The following is an 18,724-nucleotide window of genomic DNA, read 5'->3' as shown; positions in this document are numbered from 1 at the left end:
ACAGTTAAGAAGTAGATATACTTATCAATACTAAAGGCATTGAGGTGTATGGGGAGAGTGCAGGTATAATGTATAGAGGTAAAGAATCAGCCATGATTGTATTGAATGATGGAGTAAACTCAGGCAGCCAAATGGCCTACTTCTGCTCCTATTTTCTGTTTTTAATTAGGGATGGACAATAGAGGTGATATCGCCAGCGACATCAATATCATATGAACAAAGACAAAGAAATAGTTAAATGGTTACTTGTTCATTTGCTGTGGTGAGATCTTGCAGAGTAAATGGGCCCACATTTGCCCACATTACATACATAACTCTGCTTCAAAGAAAAGTCATCAGTTGGGAAACTATTAAGGACGCTGTGAGAATCTTAACAGAGCAGTGTCTTTCTTCCTTAATTATTAACCGGTCTGAATATGCTTGATGGCTACATGTTACATGTTACATGTTACAGTTTATCTTTTCTCCACAGATATCTGGTATCTAAGGATTGCAGCAATCTGACAAACAACATTTCTCAATCTGAATAGTCTCAGTATAATTTAGCAATAGAGGATGTCCAAAATGACCCTCAGCATTAAAGTATCCCATGTTGTATTTCTGATAGCTCTGCACTGACATAAATCTACAATAATGTGACTGGCAAACCTACTATTCCTACATGGGATACAAGTTTATAAATCTCTCAGTGATGGAACAATTTCTCTGTATTGCTGTTTTTCAAATATATAACAGATTACTTGACTCAACCTATAGAACCCATTAACCTCGTACAAGGGTGAGTAATTTGTTGGTGATCAGGTGGAGTTTTTAAACAGGTGAATGATATGATAGTGGGCCCTACCTGTGTGGTAGTTTATCTCATTTTACCTGGGATTTACACAGTCAAAGAGCTACTAATTATTAAACAGCTTATCAGCATTTAATGTGAAAAGTAAAACTGTAATAAGTGGATATCTGTAAGGAAGCTAGAGATTGGTGGAAGTGTACAACAGCTTGTGCTTCCGTAACACTAACATTTCTGGAGTAATCCTACGTTAGATGAGACAGAATATTTCCACCATTTCCGATGATGTTTAACAAAATAATGGCTCTATAATTATGCCCTGAGCTATCAGTACATCAATGAATTTTGAAATAAATAGGCTAAACCTCTAGTGAAACAGCAGGAGTGTAATTGCAGATGGCCAATCTGAAGTGTTTGTATCAGATCACCCGTGGTGCAATTTCAGGGCTGAGGGATTTAAAATTAATAATCACACCATCACAGAAAGTGGAGCTAGAAATATTTCTGAACTTTGGCGTGTCACTTTTATTCTTTGCTTTGTGATGTGCTTCAGGAGGTAGCTAGCTCTTGAACAAGACATGATTAACTATTTCAAAAATGATCCACAGGATCACAATGGATTTGCTGGTGCAGAGCAACTAGTGCTGGGCCAGTTAGTTAATCCTTACCACTCTCAGTACTTTCTCTAACTGGTGAGCAATATGGAGGAGTACTGAGGCATTAGCTGAGGAAGAGTGTTAATTGGGAATTTCTTTGCCTATGTTTGATATGATATCTTGATATAGAGTCTAGACTTACTCCCAAAGCCATTACTTCCTGAATGTTACTACTATGTTGTCATCTTGATGGTGGGAAAAGACATGCTAAATGAGGATTCTAGGATGTTGGCTGTGAGGATACAACTATGTCCAGGCTGTTCTCCTCTAGACTGTGGTACACCACTCCCAATTTTGACACATTCACAGATGTTAGAAAAGAGAGTTTTGCAATGCAGACTGATCTTTATTTTTGTCAAATCAGTGCTCAGGTTAATATCAGCTTGCCCATATATTTTATTGTTCTTATATTTTGTAACTGGACTTGACAAAAACAAATAACCAACCATTTGGGGGGGGTCAATTAATATTCAATCATACTATTATATCTCTGAAGCTAGGCTTGGATGGCTAATGTTGAGAGATTTCTTTGGATGGTAGGGCTTATAGCATTCTGGTAGTTTTGGCTTTTTATCTTGAAACTATTGGAATTATGATCACTCAATCCAAAGTGTTCCCCTACACACACTTCTGTCATCTGCCCTGTCTTGTTCCCTAAGAGGAGAGCCAATATCACACTCTCTCTAGTTGGGACCTCTACAAATTAATTAAGGAAACTTTCCTGAACGCATTTGACAAACTCTATCCCATCCAATCCCTTTACAGTATGAAAGTCCCAGTCAATATGTGGAAAGTTAAAATCACCTACTATCACCACATTATTTTTCTCGCAACTGTCTGCTATCTCTCCACAAATTTGTTCCTCTAAATCCCGCTGACTATTGGGAGGTCTATAATATAGTCCCATTAACATGGTCATCTCTTTCTTATTCCTCAGTTCCACCCATATTGCCTCAGTAGACGAGCCCTCCAGTACGTCCTCTCTGAGCACTGCCATGCCATTTTCCCTGATGAGTAATGCCACCCCTCCCCCTTTAACACCTCCCTGTCTATCATGTCTAAAATATCAGAATCCCGGAACACTGAGCTGCCAGTCCTGTCCCTCCTGCAACCAAGTCTCACTACAGCTACAACATCATAATTCCACATGCTGATCCATGCTCTAAGTTCATCCACCTTACCTACAATACTCCTTGCATTGAAATAGAGACATCTCAGAACATTAGTCCCACCATGCTCATCAACCAGATTTCTGTCTTTGCTTGTAGGCTTAACATCTACTTTCCCCACAGCCACTCCACTTGCTGCCCTGTCACTCTGGTTCCCACCCCCCTGCAACTCCAGTTTAAACCTCCCCCCACCCCCCACCCCAGCAGCACTAGCAAACCCTCCCACAAGGATATTGGTCCCCCTCCAGTTCAGGTGCAAACTGTCCCACTTGCACAGGTCCCACCTACCCTGGAAGAGAGCCCAATGATCCAAAAATCTGAAGCCCTTCCTCCTGCACCATCTCCTTAGCCACATGTTAAACTACACTATCTTCCTATTTCTTGCCTCACTAGCACGTGGCATGGGTAGCAATCCTGAGATCACCACCCTGGAGTTCCTGTCTTTTAACTTAGCACCTAACTCCCTGAACTTACTTTGCAGGACCTCGTCACCCATCTAGCCTATGTCATTGGTACCAATGTGGATCACGACTTCTGGCTGCTCACCGTCTCCCTTAAGAATGCTGTGGACTCGATCTGAGATGATTGATCGATCGATCGATCCATATTGGAATGATGTTCAGGAAGCACTCCTTCACACAAAGAGCAGTATAAGTCTGATACTCTCTCCCCAAAGACAATGGTACAGTGGTGCAGTTAGTAGATCTGCTGTCTCAGAGTCCCAGTGACCCAGGTTCAATCCTGATCTCTGGTGCTGCATGTGTGGAGTTTGCACATCCCCCCTGTAACAGCACAGGTTTCCTCTGGGTACTCCAGTCTCTTCCCACATCCCAAAGTGGGTTGGTAAGTTAACTGGGCCCTGTAAATTGCCCCTAGTGTGTAGGCGAGTGGTAGAATCTACAGGACATTGATATGAATGTGGGAAGAATAGGTTACAGGGAAATTTAGTGGAGCAATGCAATTGCTCTAGAAACCAGCAGGGATTTGATGGGCCAAAATAGCCTTTCTCTATGTTAAAAGGAGGATGAAATTGCTATTGAGCCAAATAAAATTTTCAGCACAAGTATTGGTTGGTTACCGTATACAAGTGGTACCATCACAGGTAGATGGAGTTGAGATACAGATCACTAGTGATCTAATGGAATGGTGAAGCAGGCTCAAGTGGTCAAATGGCCTTCTCCCTTTCTACTCAGGGAAGAAATTTTTAAATTGCGCATGGAAGGAAGAAGGTATTGAAAATTACCTGGCAATTCATCCCCAGACAATGGCACTAAACATGCAATATAGTTGCATCAGCCTTGCATTGCCTCTGAAACTCATTCCATTGAAGTTGGAGTACGATGCACTGATGCAACTTTATAGCAGTTTAACACTTCTGATTGAGGACAAATTTCGAGGCAAAACTAATATAATGGTTTCCACCAATATGTTTAGAATAATGGATTAAAGTTACAAAATAAAACTAGGTTATTTAGTACATAATAAGAATTGAGTTTGGGGATTATGTTGTATTATTCACCTTAGGTTCTGAAGATAAACAATTGCCAAGATCTGAGAGACTTGAATCAGGGCAGCAACATTTCATATTCTGCACACTAAACATTGAATTATGTCCCACCAAGACCATGTGTGACCAAAATGGGCAGAGGCTGCTAGTTCTACCCCATGCCTGGCAGGTTGTTTCCATGTTTTCTTTACATTACTGGAACCTATCTTTTGGATGCCTTACCTTATTGACTTCTTCGGCAGCTCTTTCTGCTTCACCATCATACAATTTAATTTTGCGTCTTATACGCTCCTGTAGCACCACCACTTTCACCTGATCACCATGTCCTTGTTCCTTGGCTTTTAGTTTGTCCTACAAGGAGAGACATAATCTATCAAAGAAGTAGCTGTTTTTTTCCAAGAACCACAAACTACCAAATCCAAAGCTGTACAATACACACAGAAAACTTGCATGGGAGAACATCTCATCTGCTGCTCACCCTGAAAACTTCTCAAGGTCACAACAGATCTCTTATTTTTTTAATTAGCAGAGGATTAGAGGAGTGTAATTAGTAATGAACACTGAAGAGGAAGAGGAGGGAGACACCTTTGATCCTCCTTCTAGATGTACCACAGAATGGTTATATCATGGAAGGAGACTATTTGAGTCATCAAGTCTGTAAGAACAATCCAACCAGTTCCACTTCCCTTCCTCTCACTATAGCCCCCAAAATTCTGGCCGGTTATTTCAATTTTTTTTAAGCTTATCCAGAGCTTTAGTGATGTAGGCCTTAAGTGAGTAGTGCCTATCTGAATGTTTGAACATATATCATGGCAATCTGTAAAAGGGATTAATAGTTACTCAATCCCAGATGTTTAAAGATGGAAAAGGATTGGAATATCTGTTCAAATCCACAAGGAAAGATAGGTTTCCATTCAGGAAGCTTTAATGTTAGTTTTTTCCACATGTTGTGTTTTGATGCTGCTATAAGCAGGGTGTGCCTTTCCTCAGCTAAATTAAAATTTCTGCAGACAGATGAAATACAGAGTATCTGAACTTAGATTTCTACACAGCAATAAGGACGGTATTGATTCTTTCAATTACAGAGAACATCTTGTCCGCGGCATCCATTCAGTGGGAGTTGCAGCAATGTTATGCTGCAGTGAGATGTTCATGAGTGCCATTATTTTAAGTGGGAGATGTGGTAATATTTCCAATTGCACTGCAGGTTTATTTTTCTGACCTGTCTATTTAGGTAAACAGGATTAAAAATACATTTACTGACTGATTAAAAGCCACATGTTTTGTTAGGAGCTTAGTCATAACGAGATGATGAAATTTTGTATGACTAGCGTGCCAATCTACATGGAAAAGGAGGCAACATGAAAAGAAGTCTAATTTTCAGGGAAAGAACACACGAGACTGATTTAACTCTTGTTGTCCAACAGAATCTGGAAGATGTATGACGGCGTTTGGTTTGGTATTGGGCTGAGGGAGTTTGGTGATAGGAGATGCAGTTAGAATGGTAACCTTGCTGCTCGGTTTCTGCCCTGACTGAACTGCCTGTAAAAGAAATAAGTAGATCGGGGCCAGTGGGGCCTGAGTGATCTTGGAGCAATGCTGTTTCCTCCACCACACTAAATATTTCAGATTTCGGAATCAGAGAAGTGTACAAGGTAGGTACCCTTGTATGAAATACTTTTGGCGACTTACTTTGTGCTCCACTGAGCCCCACAACGAAACCTTGGACCTCCTTGCTCTGCATCCTTGACTTCCCACCAATTGTGATGCCCTTCCCAAGGTCCCAGGTGCATGTAAAATGCTGCAGACAATCCACTTGCGGCCTTGAGAGCAGCCGCTACTTCTTGTTGATGTCCTGACTCTTTGGGTTAAGACTGGCATAGCTATATGCAAACTAAGTGTACAAATGTGGCAAAATTAAGGAAATGCTTGCCATTCAGGACATTTCCTTCAACAAACAGGGGATTTATAGAACATAAAACAGTGCAGCTCAGGAACAGACCCTTTGGCCCACAATATCTGCGCCAAACACAAAGCTGAATTAAACTAAATCTCTTGCACATAATCCATATCCCTCCATTCCCTGCTTATTTGTGTGTCTATCTAAAAGCCTCTTAAATGCCACTATCATATCTGCTTCCACCACTACCCTGGCAGCCCATTCTAGGTACCTAGCACTTTGTGTAAAAAACTTGCCCCACACATCTCCATGAAACTTTCCACCTCTCACCTAATTGCATATCCTCTAGTATTTGACATTTCTACTTTGGAAAAAGGATTCTGGCTGTCTGCTCTATCTATGCATCTCATTATTTTATAAACTTCCCTCAACTTCCCACGTTCCAGAGAAAACCCAAGTTTGTCCAACCTCTCCTTATAGCTCATACCCTCTGATCCAAGCAGCATCCTGGTAAACCTCTTCTGTACCCTTTCTAAAGCCTCTACATCCTTTCTGTAATGGGGTAACCAGAATACCATAAGTCATATTGGATGTTAGAGATACATACAGCTCCAAATTCAAAACTTCCTCAGAATTGTGTCCAAAAATCAAACACAATGTTTCTATGATATTTCATTTGATTGCTGCCATTATAATAGAAAGTTTAGTTTAAGGACAGCTTTTATCCCACTGTTATAAGACTATTGAACAGTCCCCTAGTACAATAACATAGACTCTTGACCTCACAATCTACCTCGTTTTGACCCTGCACTGCACTTTCTCTGTAACTGTAACACTTTATTCTGCATTCTGTTATTGCTTTTCCCTTGTATTACCTCAATGTACTGTTGTAATGAAATGATCTGTATGGATGGCATGCAAAACAAACCTCAGTACACATGACAATAATAAACCACTTTACCAACTTAGCCTATTGAATGTAATTAGCCAAAGAGAGCTCAAACATGCAGAGGACCAGTAGAGTTGCTGGAAATTCCCAAGATTGAAATTGGGTCATAAATGTCATTTGAAAGTTGAATCAATTTGTAATGTCGATGAAGTTTTCCTCTGCTGTTGGTCGCAAAATGCTAATTTATTCATTTTTCTGGCATTGCTGGAAGCCCAGAGTTTAATTCCCATCTCTAAGTGCTCCTGAATTAGAATGGCTTGCAGTCCAGTTCAGGAAACATTTTAAGGGTCAACCGCATTGCTGTGGGCTTGGAATCACACACAAGCCTGACTGGGTGAGGCTGGCAGGTATCCTCCCCATGTGATGTTAGTGGACCAGCTGGGTTCTGATAACAATCCAGTGGTTTATGGTCATTGTTACTGAGATGAACTTTTTTTAAAATTCCCAGTTATTTGCTGAAGTTAAATTCTAGAGCTGTAAGGCGGGATTTGATTCAGATCTCTGGTTTGTTAGTCCAGGCCTCTGTACTATTAGTCCAGTAAATCAACCACTGTACTACCATATACACCAAGGTTACCACTTAATACCTGCAGAATTGCAACTTAATTTTCTCCCACACACCTGTCAATTCCCCTTTGATCTTTTGCCATTACCTGCAATTAATTTAGCAGCCTATCCTTGAGATGTGGCAGAAACCCTGCACATTCACAAGGAGCAACAAACAATCTGCTGGAGGAACTCAGTGGGTCGAGCAGCATCTGTAGTTGGAAAGGAATTATCGATGTTTCAGGTCGAGATCCCGCATCAAGAGTGCAGCGTTCCGACCCAAAGTGTTGACAATTCCTTTCCTCCTACAGATGCTGCTCAACCCACTGAGTTCTTCCAGCAGATTGTTTTTTTGCTCCAGATCCCAGCATTTGCAGTCCCTTGGTTCTCCACATTCACATTAAGAAAGTAAGCCTGTCAGTGTCGTTACTTTCTTAAGAGGTTAAGGAGGTTCGGCTTGCACCGTACACTCTAACAAACTTCTACAGGTGTACTGTTGAAAGCATCCTGACTGGCTGCATCGTGGTTAGGTACAGTAATTTGAGTGCACAGGAACATAAAAAGCTGCAGAGAGTAATGGACTCTGCCCAATGCATCACGGGCACATCCCTCCTCACCATATGGGAGGTGCTGCCTCAAGAAGACAACATCTAGAATCAAAGATCCCCACCATCCCGGCCATGCCACCTTTTCACAGCTACCATCGGGCAAGAGGTACAGAAGCCTGAAGTCCCACACCACCAGGTTCAAAAACAGCTACTTCCCTTCAACCATTCGGTTCTTGAACCAACCTGTAAAACTGTAATCACCACAGTTTAGCACACTATGACCACTTTGATCAATTTGCACTAAAATTAACTTTGTTTTTTTTATAATTAAGTTCTTTGTTGTAAAAATTGTGCATAATTTATGTTTAATATATGTTTTTCTTGCGAATGCTGCTTATCTGATGCTATGTGCCTGTGATGCTGCTGCAAATAAGTTTTCCATTGCACCTGTGCATACATGTACTTGTGCATATGACAAAAAACTCAATTTGACTTTGACATGGAGAACATGCAAACTCCACACAGCCAGCACCCGAGGTTGGGATTGAACCCAGGTCCCTGGAGCTTTGAGGCAGCAGCACTAACTGCTGCACTACTGCGCCCCGCGCAATCTACAATGAGTTCCAGAATGCCAAAGGGCAGTGGGTTGTCCTCTCTACCTCCACTCACCTGTTTTCTCCACCTCAGCTCAAGCTTTTCCATCTTTGCTTTCCTCCGGTCAGTCATATGGGCTTGGAGGATGGATCTTTCACGCAGCTTAGGGAGAGCCAGGCTTTTATCCATTTGACAGAAAACGTCAAGAAAGCTCTGCATCATTTGCTGAAGTTCCTCCTCTGATAATACGAGGACGGTCTTCATCATGTTCCTTTGAAATGTAAAAAGTAGTCATCAGATGAACCTGAAGATGAAACAATTCTAAAGACAGAGCACTTAATGGGGACCTGATGTCAAAGTGATCCATTGACTGCTTGACTTGTATTTGTGCTACAAGAACTTTTTATGATAAATTTTGTTCTGCTACATTGGAACAAAACTTCAATTATTTTATAGAACACGGAGAACAGCACAGCACAGGAATAGGCCCTTCAGCCCATAATGTCTGTGCTAACCATAATGCCAATCTAAACTAATCTCATGTCTGCACATGATCCATATCCTTCTATTCCCTGCTTGTTCATGTGCCTATCTATGTGCTTCTTTTAAGTTTAATAATAAGATATATTTATTAGTCACATGTACATCGAAACACACAGTGAAATGCATCTTTTTGCGTAGAGTGTTCTGGGGGCAGCCCACAGTGTCGCCACGTTTCCGGTGCCAACATAGCATGCCCACAACTTCCTAACCCATACGTCTTTGGAAAGTGGGAGGAAACCGGAACACCCGGAGAAAACCCACGCAGACACAGGGAGAACGTACAAACTCCTTACAGACAGCAGCCGGAATTGAACCTGGGTCGCTGGCGCTGTAATAGTGTTACCCTAGCCGCTACACTACCATGCCAAGTTGCTATTGTATCTGCTTTTACCACCTCCCCCGGCAGCGCGTTCCAGGCATCTACACTCAATGTGTACAAAATGTGCCTCATAAATTTCCTTTAAATTTTCCTCCTCTCATCTTAAAGCTAAGCCCTCTGGTAATTATGTTCAGAAGACGGGGCGGGGGGGGGGGCAGAGAATGGAAAAGTAGAACTGAGGTACAGTAAGAGAGTGCAGATGCCAGAATTTGGAGGAAAAAACAAACTGGTGGAAGAACTTAGCAGATCAAGCTGTATCCATGGCAGGAAAGGGATGCTTCACAGCTCAGGTGGAGACCCTGCATCAGGCTCTGATGCAGCATCTCGACCCGAAACATAAACCATCCCTTTGCCTCCACAGATGCTGCTTGACGAGCTGATGTAGAAGATGAGCAATGATTGTTGTAGGATGAAGCAATGCTCAATGCACTGGCACTCAAAGGTGCCCAGTCCCGTTAAATGTACCTTAAATTATTTATCTTGGTGATGCAGCAGAGAGGTACAGATGTCAGCTATTATCATAATTTAGACAATTACTCCTCCTCTATGCTGTCATTTGCAAGCCATGCCAGGAACTGATTGAATACTTTAGTCGAATAGTGACGCAGTTTTAAGACCAAATATTGATCTCGAGCACTCTTAAGACTTTAAATATCATTGCAATATAACTTATTATTATCACAGTAAGGCAGTTGATTAAATCAGCTATGGCAGCAGTAGAAGTGCTCAGTACAGATTAGCTCAGGATTTTCTGTGTTTTGACAGCATTTCTGCAACTAACTCCCTGCATTTATCCATGTAATTGCCAGTAAATTTGGGGATTATCCGAAACCAGAAGGCCTGAACTTGCAGACAGATTCCTGCTGGCAAATTTGTCACTATGCTTTGCTGTTGGACTTCACGTGATTTCTCTTGGAAACTGGAGAACCCGCTCATATGTCCTTCAACGGGTTAAACCTGCTGTACGATCAGTGAGGACAGTCAAATGAATGGAAGTTTCACAGTTGTGAGAAAGGCAGGTAAGAACAAGGAGCAAAAAACAAACTGGAGGAACTCAGCAGGTTGAGCAGCATCTGTGGGGGGGTAAAGGAGTTGGTAAATTGGTTTATTATTATCACATGTACCAAGGTATAGTGAAAAACCTGCCTTGCATACCATTCGTACAGATCAATTCATTACAACAGTGCACTGAGATAATACAAGGTAAGACAATAATAGAATACAGAATAAAATGTTGCAGGTAGACAATAAGGTGCAAGGTCATAAGGAGGTAGCATGTGAGGTCAAGAGTCCATCTTATTGTACCAGGGAACCATTCAATAGTCATAACATAGGTGAGTGATAGGCGGAAACAGACAAAAAAGGGGCGGAAGGAACCAGGTGGGGAGAGGGGAAGGTGATGGTGGAGACAGCTGCTGGATGGCGATGAGCGGGAACACAAAGGCTAACGATGGTATCTGATAAGTTAGAAAGGTGATAATGGGAACCATTAGGAGAGAGGTGAAGGGCAGATGGAACCAGATGTGGGAGATGACCTGGTGGGTGAAATGTGTGGGTAGTAGGTGGATGGAACCAGGAGGGGAAGGGGGACAAAAATGGGTGATCTCTAGGAGTTGTTCAGTTGGTGAGAATAAGCCTTTTTAAATTATTTGTGTTTACAGTATTATTTCTTAATTAGAATTGTTTAAGTGTTTTAGGGTGATTTTAAAATTATTTCAAAATTTAAGTTTTTAAATGTTTTCGATTTTTATTTCATTACTAGTAGTCAAGTATTGGAAAAACTTGACAGATGGCAAAGCTGGAGGTGTGGTTTTGTTGTTTGTTAAAGATTATCACAGCATTTTCATGGGCAGGTCTTGTTTTGTTGCATGCACATAACTTAATTATGTTGTTCAAGGGCTGGGCACATCTGGATTAAGAATGTGTTGATCTATCATGTTGTTCTTTACAGATATGTATTAGCTGTAAATATAGGAAATTGGAAAAAGTCAGTAAAGGGGTGGATGGGTTTGCAAAGGACTAGCAGTTCAGGACCTCATGGTATTTGTTGGTGGTAAGCAGGGAAAGGGTAGTCAGTGCTGGGACTGGTGAAAAGGGGCAGGGATATAACAAAGTTCCTCACTGACTGATATTCCTCACTCTTTCAACTACCATTCTGCCTGGGTTGGGGCGGGATTTCAGAAGAAAATCTAAGTCAACACCCCTTATCTGGAATTCTGCAATAATAAAGGTTAGCAGGAACGGGATGGAAAGTTCCACATTGATTTCCGATGCATTCATCTGCATTAGAAACCAAGGAATATGAAATGGTCCAACTACCGTCAGAACCCATATTTCTTTTAATGAGTATAATCTTTTTATTAAGAATATAAAAATAAATATTCGGCAGATAAAGCAGCATATGTGGAGAGAAAAACAGAGTTAATGCTTCTCTTTGATAACCTTTTATGAGAATTATTACTATCTTAATTCCATATTCCCAATGGTGAGGGAGTATCTTCATCTTTCGAATTACTGTGGTTCAAGAAGGCAGTTCCATCACCACCTTCTCTCAGGTGTCTGTGGATGGCTAATAAATGCTGGTCTTGCTAACATTCATGTCCCAAGAACTAAAACTATAGAAAAAGAATGCCTATCATGCCCAGTCCACCATTACCATACAGGATAGCCACATGAATTTCCAGAAGACTTAGCCATATTCAAATCTCATTACTATGAACTTCAATAAGTCAGATCTCCTTTGTAGGTCACTTTGTCACAGTTTAGCTGCTTTGAGCAAAGTAATACTTGACAGCAAAGGCGACATTAGTTGGAACTTTCTAACATCAGGGTTTGATGTAACAATGTGCGACTAGGATCTTTATTTGGTTGTATGATTTAAACAGGGATGGCACCTCAACCAACCTTAAGACAAGTTCAGATAAGACAATGTACACGTAAAATTTGCAGTTCTTAAGAATTTATTCTGAACATAGCCATAGAATAAAAGAATGATTGCAGTCTGAAGAAACCACACTAAATAAGAAGTCAAGATAATTTCATTGAATTAAGCCTATACCTGGAATCAACTGAGCTTATAAAAAAATGTATCAAACTGACAAAGTTGTACTAATTAAAATGTTGTTTTAATTGCTAAATATAACCTGTGGAATTATTTATTTGTATTACACTTTTAAACCATTGCATTTAACTTCTGATTGCGGAAGTAGCTGAATGAAATGGCAACATGAGGTTCAAGGCAGCAACTTGCCACTACCTTCCCAAAGGCAACCACAGTGATAAATGTAGATCTTGCTAATGACATCCCAAGAATTAATTAATAAAATCTTAACGTACTTACTGCAAGAGCAAATGTTTCTGAAGCCGTAAGAATTTTTGTTCTTCAATCTCTGACTGAAGCTGATTGGATAATTCCTCCCTAACTTTCTCCAGGGATTCGTTAGCTTTATGCTTTTCATTTTCCTCTTGTTTCATTTGCTTTTCGTGCAGAAGATTTGTTTCTTTCTCCTGGCTGTCTGCCATTTGTTTTAAGTAGTCCTTCGGAACACCAAAGTTGAGCAACTTCTGGGCAATCTCAGTGTGGATTTTTTTAATTCTCAGCGAGATGTCTTTGGTAAGTTGCTCCCTGAGCACTTCCAGTTGATCTAATGCATCTTCATCCAATTTCTCCACCAATTCTCCGAGTTCTACAGCTTGTTTCTTTAATAGTTCATGCCAGTCCATGAGGTATTTGTTATGACAGTATGTTCTTTCTCCAGAGGTATTGAGAAGAGATGCCAGCTCCTTTTCTTGACGTTCATGCTCACCAATCTAACAATACAAAGAATTACAATAAAATCATCTCTTTTAAATAAATACTGTACCAATTCTCTGGGGTACAAACTAATATAACAAAAATTCAAGCACAATCACATGATCAAACATGATTAAATATGGAATACAGCAGTGGATGTATGTTGAATTTCTCTTCCAAAATTTGGATCTACTAAAGACAAAGAAATGGATTTTGAAAGTGGAGTACATGAAGAAATTGCTACTAAATTGTGCATTTAACATAAGCAATGAGGGTGAACTTCTATATGCAATTACATAAACATGATCTTTGTGTAAAGCCACAGCCCATTATGCAAATAGCTGTATGGGATTCAGACTTTTCTATCTTTTAGACTTGCTCTCATATATAAGACATTTATGACAGGTTGAAGAAACAGACCAGAGAAAGCTATAATAATAATGACAGAATACATCCATAAAGTTTGGTAATGGCCTGCTTTCGATGAATTTTGGAAACAACTACTGCATAAGATAGTTACAATACTGCCACCAACTGGTTCTGGCCTGCAGAACTCATTTATACCTTCCTATGTTTCAACTATATTATTTTGTTTTCTTTCATTGGTTTTCTCCACCACCTGACGCATTGATTCTTTACTAGACTATGGTTCCATCTGTAAAAATTGCCTCAAATGTGGGTTAAGTCCCATAGATGGTATTGGAACAAGACACCTCCTTTATTTAATGGCTCAGCTGTTGTTTAATTGCCAACTACTCTGGAACAGAATCCAAGTGTCCAGACTGAGTTGTAACCTTCCTCAGAAAACCTGGTCCATCTTGATCCATCTGAGAACAAGCCAGTGAAAATCCAGCCATTTGTTATACAAGGAAAGAACATGAGAAATAGAGGCAGAAATGGGTTGCTTGGCCCTTTGCACCTGCTTCAGCATTCAGTACAATCATAGTTGATCTTTTACCTCGGCGCCACTTCCCTACACTAACACCACTTCCCTTGATTCACTTGAAATCCAAAAATCAATGGATCTTTGTCTTGAATATAGTCAATGACTTAGCTTCCATGACCTTCTTGGATCGAGAATTCTAAAAATTCACTACTCACCAAGTGAAGAAATTTCTTCTCATCTCAGTCCTGAATGGACAACCTCTTACTTTGAGAAATTAAAACCACTGGTTCAACATTCTCCAGAAAAGATAAATATTATTCTGCATTTATCCTTCTAATGTTTCAATTAGATCATTCTTCTAAACTCTGAAGAGTATAAACACAATCCATCTTCATATAATTCCCCCATCCCTGAAATCAATCTATGCATCTTTCTTGCACTCCCTCAATCACAAGTACAGGTATATCCTTCCTAATGTAAGGAGACCAGAACCAAGACAATATTCCAGGTGCAGTCTCACGAGACCCCTATAAGAGGAATTCTACCAGTTTTTCCCTTACTTAACCCAATGGTTTTGTGATCACTTCACATACCCAACTAAGATCAGCTAAGTACAGTGGAGAAACAAGAGTCTGCAGATGCTGGAAATCTGGAGCAACATACAAAAAGCTGGAGGAACACAATGGATCAGGCAGCATCTATGGCGGGAAATGGACAGTCGACATTTTAGGTCGAGACCCTCCGTCAGGACCGGAAAGAAAGATGAGAGATAGCCAGTCTAAAAAGTTGGGAGGGGGGAAGGGGTGGAGCAAGAGCTGGCGAGTAATGAGTGGATCCAGGTGAGGGGGGATGATAGGCAGGTGAGGGAGGGGGGAGAGTGGGAATGATGTAATAAGCTAGGAGGTGATAGGTGGAAGTGACAAAGGGCTGAACAAGATGGAATTTGATAGGAGAGGATCGTAAAAAAGGGATGGAGTTGAAGAGGGGAACCGATGGGCGGAATGTGTTGGTGATGGGCAGATCGAGAGGGCAGGAGAGGAGAAAGAGATTGGGTGATGGGGCCGATGGGATAAGGGGAAAAAAGGGACAGAGGGGAGTGTTACTGGAAGTTAGAGAAATGGATGTTTATCCTGTCAGGTTGGAGATTACCAAGGCGGAATATGAGGTGCTGTTCCTCTAATTTGCATCTAGCCTCAACTTGGCAGGAGGCACTTGTGATGAGGCTTTCTACTCCAGGATTTCTGACATGTCCTCCTTTTTCAGAAAACAGGGTTTCGATGCAGCCCTCAACCGCATCTCTTCTATTTCCCATACATCTGCCCTTGCCCCATTCTCCTCCCCCCAAGCATAACAGGGATAGAGTTCCCCTAGTCCTCAACTACTACTCCATGAGCCTACGCATCCAACATACCATTCTCTGCAACTTCCACCATCTCCAACAGGATCCCAGCACCTGGCACCTCTTCTCCTCCCATCCCCTCTCCACTTTCCTCAGGGGTGTCTCTCTCCGTGACTCCCTAGTCCACTCATCCCTCCCCACCAATCCCCCTCCAGGCACTTATCCCTGTAATCGCGCTCAGTGTTACACCTGCCCCTACACCTCCTCCCTCACCACCATTCAGGGCCCTAAACAGGCCTTCCAGGTGAGGGAGTCCATCACATGTGAATCCATCGGTGTCATTCATTGCATCTGGTGCTCCCAGTGCGGCCTCCTCTACATAGGTGAGACACGAAACAGATTGGTGGATCACTTCTTCGAGCACCTTTGCTCCGTCTGCCGTACCAGCTGGGATCTCCTGGTGGCCAGCCATTTAAATTCCATTTCTCATTCCCACACTGACATGACTGTCCACAGCCTCATCTACTGCCAAGTTGAGGCTAGACACAGATTAGAGGAACAGCATCTCATATTCTGTTTTAGTAGTCTCCAACCTGATGGCATGAACATTGATTTCTCTAATTTCTGATAAGCACTCCCCTCTGTCCCCGATTTTCCCTTATCCCTCAGGCTATATTTATTTAAAAGACTTAAGTTGGCTGCAATGAGTTTGAGGAAACCTGGGAGATAGGGGTTTCCACAAACGTTGTGGAATTTTAACTGAGGAAGGACAGCATTAACTATCCTGGGCCCAACACATTAAGGCAATCACAAAGAAGGCACACCAGTGGCTTTACTTCATTAGGAGTTTAGGGAGATCCAGTATGTCACCAAAGACTCTTACAAATTTCTATAGATGAACGGTAGAGAGCATTCTGACTGGCTGCATCACAGCCTCGCATGGAGCCTCCAATGCACAGGATCGCATGAGGCTGCAGAGGGTTGTAGACTCAGCCAGCTCCATCATGGGCACAACCCTCCCTACCATCGAGGACATCTTCAAGAGGTGGTGTGTCAAGAAGGCAGCATCCATCATTAAGGATCCTTACCATCCAGAACATGCCCTGCTTCTCGCTACTACCATCGGGGAGGAGGTACAGGAGCCTGAAGACCCACACTCAACAATTCAGTAACAGCTTCTTCCCCTCCACCATCAGATTTCTGAATGGTCCATGAACCCATGAACACTACCTCATTATTCCTTTTTTTTGCACTATTTATTTAATTTTTGTAACTTGTAGTAATTTTTTGTCTTTGCACTGTACTGCTGCCGCAAAACAACAAACTTCTCGTCATATAAATCAGTGATAATAAATCTGATTCTGATCAACTAAGGTATTCTTAAATGAAGTGTTGAAAACAAAATCAGCTTGATTAGTAAATTGAAGTTGAACTTAAAAAATCGTCAATGAAAGTCAAGCACCCAATTTATCGCTGAGCTGCATCTGGTTCAGTGTTTATGTATCTGATCTGTTCCTTGTTAGCATCTGAACACTGCTATAATGATAAAAGTGCTTTAACTTGAATGCCAGAATAAGTGATATGCTCAAGATGAAATATATGATCTGACTGGCTTTATACGTTATTTGAAAGTATGACTGAAGTGCTGGAGTTATGTCCCTCAGATTCAGACGAATGTCACAGAGACAGAAGTTCAAAATCCTCCATCCCTTAAAAGGAATTCAAATTCATTTACCTTGATAACCACCATCTTTATCAGGGCTATTACAGATGTACAATAAATGTTGTCTTATTAGCAACATCTGCACCCCGTATATGAATACTTAAAGGTTCTAATTACTCCATTTAGAATTCTGTCCCTTCCATCGCTACCACGTCTCATCTACCCACCTCCTCCCTTAACACTTGCTCACATGGGGGAACATTTCATCAACGGCAACACACCAGCATTTATCCAAGTCACTAAATATTGTAGGGATCCATCATCACTTGTCTGTTTATGAAGGTGTACTTCCCAGCTATAGGCTAATGTAGGAAATGTGCCTTTAAATTTCTTGAAGCAGCCTTCAAGATTTGTTTGAGTAAAGCCCTGAAACTTATCTGAAACATAGTCTCAAAATGTAGTTTAAAAGGGGCAAGTTACGAAATTGAATGATAAGAAGTAAAATGAAATGCACCACAAGGTTTCCAACCAGCACAAGGGTTTCCACTAAACAGGCCAAAAGGTCTTCCAAGCCAAAAGCCGTAAAGAATTTGCAGATACATAAGGGTCTTTGTGTGTTTTAGAACTATGTACAAGGGCACAGCCAGGAATGGCTCCTGGTTCTGCCTGGGAACCTATATGAAGCAGAACTGCAGACTCACTTATTTGAGATACAAGGTATCACATAACAACAGAAGAGATAGTTGCTGGAGGAGGCCATGCAACCATTCAGATCTGCTTCACCATTCAATAAGATCATAGCTCACCTGATCGTGGCATCATTCCATTTTCCTCCACATAACCCTCGGTTCTCCTGTAATCCAAAGATTTGAATATACTTGATGATTTAACATCCACAGCTCAATAAGGTAGAGAATTCCAAAACTGCACTGCCCTCTGAGGGATCTCCATTGTAAGTGGCAGATCTTTTATCCTGAGATTATCCTTCCAGTTCATTCTACTACATGGAAATCATGTAAGGGAACTTTGTGACGTAATCAAGTGTATGGATGTGATGTAAACACCACGTGTAGGGAGCTGCTTCCTTGAAACAAATCCTGGTTTGAAGCTTCTGTGTCCTGTAACTGTTATTGAAAGTGGGATTCATCAGAAATCCAGCAAGCAAAAGGAAGGCAGAAAATGTAGGCTTGGGGTAGGTTAATATTGCGCAAGCCCCTAGGGTCAGATCAAAGTGAGAAAGGGAGAGCTCCACCCTGCTGTTTTGGAACATGACGCAACATCAGTCATTCTTAAAGGTGCATCAACCAATTTTTAAGGCAAAATTAAAGCCCAGGAGGTAATGTAAGTCATCAATGGAACAAACTGAGGGTAAAAGTACACACAAGAAAGCTTCAACGTTGTGACTGTTTTGGCAGGAAAGAAAATGGCAGCTGAAACAGAAGCAGGCTTTACTTACAGCTTAAGG

At 41.3% G+C, this 18,724-nt stretch overlaps 1 protein-coding gene across 3 annotated transcripts in view; it reads right to left on the bottom strand.

Moving 5' to 3' along the window:
• Window positions 1–18,724, bottom strand: part of LOC127586245 (limbin-like) — a 128,950-nt gene that overhangs the window by 34,021 nt on the left and 76,205 nt on the right. For all 3 annotated transcript variants that reach the window (XM_052044051.1, XM_052044059.1, XM_052044068.1), the window contains exons 14-16: window positions 12,919–13,388; window positions 8,732–8,927; window positions 4,342–4,470 (exon numbers count right to left, since the gene is read on the bottom strand). In XM_052044051.1, the coding sequence (XP_051900011.1) occupies window positions 4,342–4,470; window positions 8,732–8,927; window positions 12,919–13,388 (795 nt within the window). The remainder of the gene's footprint in view (window positions 1–4,341; window positions 4,471–8,731; window positions 8,928–12,918; window positions 13,389–18,724) is intronic.

This window comes from Pristis pectinata, chromosome 2 (assembly GCF_009764475.1).
Source record: "Pristis pectinata isolate sPriPec2 chromosome 2, sPriPec2.1.pri, whole genome shotgun sequence".
Taxonomy (NCBI): domain Eukaryota; kingdom Metazoa; phylum Chordata; class Chondrichthyes; order Rhinopristiformes; family Pristidae; genus Pristis; species Pristis pectinata.
Note: the sequence above shows the minus strand (reverse complement) of the source record. Positions and strands in the feature narration are given on the sequence as shown.